Source organism: Anastrepha ludens, chromosome 5 (assembly GCF_028408465.1).
Source record: "Anastrepha ludens isolate Willacy chromosome 5, idAnaLude1.1, whole genome shotgun sequence".
NCBI lineage: Eukaryota > Metazoa > Arthropoda > Insecta > Diptera > Tephritidae > Anastrepha > Anastrepha ludens.
In genome coordinates this window covers 58799270-58802609 of record NC_071501.1, presented here as the reverse complement: position 1 = coordinate 58802609, position 3340 = coordinate 58799270, and the positions used below count along the sequence as shown (strand labels likewise).

Here is a 3340-nt window from a genome sequence, read left to right as displayed (position 1 = left end):
TCAAGACATTTCCAAACCATGTATGAAAATGGACACAGAAGCACTAGATTGTTGGGTCAAACTGCTCTGGTCTCTTTTTTTTCGGAGTTCATTTCGAATGTTTTGGTTATTTTCCACATCGTCATTTTGCAACAACTCTATGCAGATGGCGTCTCTCGAAGTATATGAATTTGTACCCTCACGAGCTCTCTTCGATGTAGATGGAGTAATGTCTTCAACCACCTGCTCTGAATTTAGTGGAGTGGCATGCTCAATAATTCTCCTCTGAGGCACTCCAAACTCTTTTGAATTTTTAATGCCCCCAACACAGGCGTTTAGGCCCACTAGAGCAGCAACATCTTCTTCTAGCGACGATAAAGGTAGTTCCCTATTTTCGCCTCCACCAGTTGCTTGTAATTCCCTTTTATTGTGCGCCAACTTTTTCTTTACTGCTGATTTAAAATCTGACCAAACCTTTAATTAAAACGCAAATACGTACTTATATTCTCAATGAACTTTTGAAATATCAACAAACCTTTTTCCATTCTGAAATACTCTTCGATGGAGGCCCTAATGAATTCAGTTCCTCACGCACACTCTCCCAAAATTGCTCTACCTCGTTAGGAGCACTTCTGGTAAAATTTTTTGCAATATCGGGACGCTCCTTCATACGAGATATTAAACCTTTAAATTGCTCTCTGGTGGTTGTGCGTTTCCTAAAAAATATAAATTTTGCCATTTGTATAAATTTTGCCAATATATATTGTATAATCCGAAAAAAAAACAAATAAAAATGTTTTTCCTTACATTTTATTGCTCTCCATCTTTATTATAATAATATCCGCAACACAATGACCTGCGGATGAAAAACGAGTAAATTTGTTTGAAACGCGTTTTGAGTGCGTTGTTGGTAATGCCATTTTTTTTTAATCGATTCGTAAACCACATTATCGATCCGCATACTGCTTTATCCGACGTTTATTATGATACCGAATACTGTCGGATCGAGTATAACTCCCTCCGCAACCATCCGGCGGATACCATAATAGGGGCTGTTATGAGTCAGATTTACTCATGGATAAGTAAGTCTTGGTTGGAAGAGAATATGGGACTGACTGGGGGCTACCTTGGCTGATTTGATTAAAAATGTTTATGTTAAGGTATTTGGTATGAAATCATTTGACAATAATTGAAGGTTGTTTATTTGTTGGCTTTTGCTTTTGAGTTGTCGGATAGTTTACCTAATGATTTGATTAATATATATAACCCGCCCAAACTTAGTATATGTATTTGATCCGATATAAATATTATTGAGATTGAAGCAAACCACGCCCACTTTTTATGTACTAAGACTAAATTTCCGTCCGCTCGTCTGATATTACAAGCTGTAACTCCCAGGGTCTATGAGATGGTCTAATTTTAATTAACTAAATTTTTTTTAAATGTGGTCAGGAATATATGAATAGAGTTCTGTCCGGAGAGAATTTAACACTCCTTAACTTCATTTGTTTTTCATTATTTTTTTTATTTTTGAAACTATATACTTAAGTTATGTATAAAATGTAGCCATATTGCACCATCTCTAAAGAGCACATTGTAAAGGAAATTTCTTTTCGTACTGCCATCAGGTAACACAAACAAAGTGAGGTTTTCTTATAATTTTGATGAGTTTTTTTTTTAATATTTGCTTGAATAATTATAGTTAATTTAAAAATATTGGCTATTTTTTGAAATATTTGTATTTATAAGTCTTATAAGAAAAATGTTATATAAAATATATTTCCTACTTATTTTTCACCAACAGAAAAAATCGACTTAATGGCTAGCTTAGCTACTTCATTAATCAGTTGAAAACAATGCATAGCACTTAATGCAATAACATTTGTTTCGAATAAAATTAATTGTGACGTTTACACTAACGAAATTATACCTTCATTCGGAATGAAACGGCGCTTTTTATTCGCTTCATATTTTAATTCAGCCGCATTTGTATTTATTCAGCGGTAGAACTAGGGATGAAAGGGAATGTGAACTATTCTTGCATGCCTTGATTTTGAGAAGAAAAATTGACAATTATCTGTGGCACTGTCTGACTGGACATTCAAATAATTTGTTTCTTCGCTTCTTCCATGGTTAGACTGCTTCATGGCAAATATCTTTTGAGTGTCTAACTTTTACTCCATTTTTTCCCCATCTTGACTTTTCGTTGTCATTTAATTTACTCGCCATACTTAATGGACACAAAAAAGAAAGCTGCAATTAGGAATCCAAGTAGTCGCCACTACTTTGTCGACTTTATTGGTGCTTGACTACATCAAGTTTGTCTTCACATTTAACGCCGTAGTTCTCAGCCCAACTCATTTTTTTTTTTGTTTATTTATATTCCTTGACTCCTTTTCGTATTTATGCAGCCACTACATGGAAATATTTTGCATTTTAATCTCTTCTAAAAGAATTCTTCTTTTACTTTTTTGCATAAGAAGAAAATGTAAAACAAACTTCTTGTATGTGTTTGTTAAGCCAAGATAAAAATAAACTGCAATAAATTTTATCATCAGTGGCGATGTGGCAACAAAAAAAAAGGATAAAGTGAGTGAAAATTTCTTTTCATCAGCTTGCTGCAATCCATTTGACAAATGCAGCGTCAGACGCAATGAATGACTCAACGCTTAAATAAATGTGCTGACAAGGAATTTAATGTCAACACCCGTATTCGTATGCATTCCGATTTTATAGGGTGTCCTGTGGCAGAATTAGGAATTAAAAGCTAAATTAAAAAAGAATTAGTTATCATGAAAATTTACTTCACTAATTATTACATAGAAGGCAATGTGAATTTTTGTTTTTTTAATTATTTCGTTCATAATTTAACCGTAACGTTGGATACAATTTGGGAATCTGGCCTCCGTCATGTCACTCACTGGAGAATTGATGTCGGGTGGTCATTAACCTCGCGAACGATATTTTCTTTTAATGCTGAGGTGATCATTGGGTTTATTTCATAGACTTTACTATTGAGATATCCCCATAGATAAAAGTTTACAGGGATAATATCGGGCGACCAGGGTGGTCAGAATATGTCACCGAAATGGCTTATTAGTTTGTTAGGGAAGAAATCATGCAACATCGTGAGATACCGTCTACAGAAATTGCTTGCCCTCGAAGATTTTCATTAAAAAATATAGTCCACTTATTGCACTGTTTGCCAGCGCTTGAGAAAAACCCGTCACTTTCGGACTGTCAAGTGAGTGTTAATGTTTTAATAGTGTGTTCTGTTTTTTAGGTGATCAATAACGGAAATTTTGCTTCGTTATATGATACTACCATTTAAATGAAAATTGGCTTCGTCACTCCAAAAGAT

General features: G+C 34.3%; 1 protein-coding gene across 1 annotated transcript; it reads right to left on the bottom strand.

Annotated features, from left to right (window-relative positions):
* LOC128864731 (uncharacterized) lies at positions 1–980 on the bottom strand. The gene is made up of 3 exons (XM_054104483.1): positions 787–980; positions 515–695; positions 1–453 (listed from the first exon to the last, which is right to left on the bottom strand). The coding sequence occupies exons 1-3, from the start codon at positions 897–899 to the stop codon at positions 1–3; spliced, it is 747 nt and encodes a 248-aa protein (XP_053960458.1). The 5' UTR covers positions 900–980.
* Positions 981–3340: the final 2360 nt, after the last annotated feature.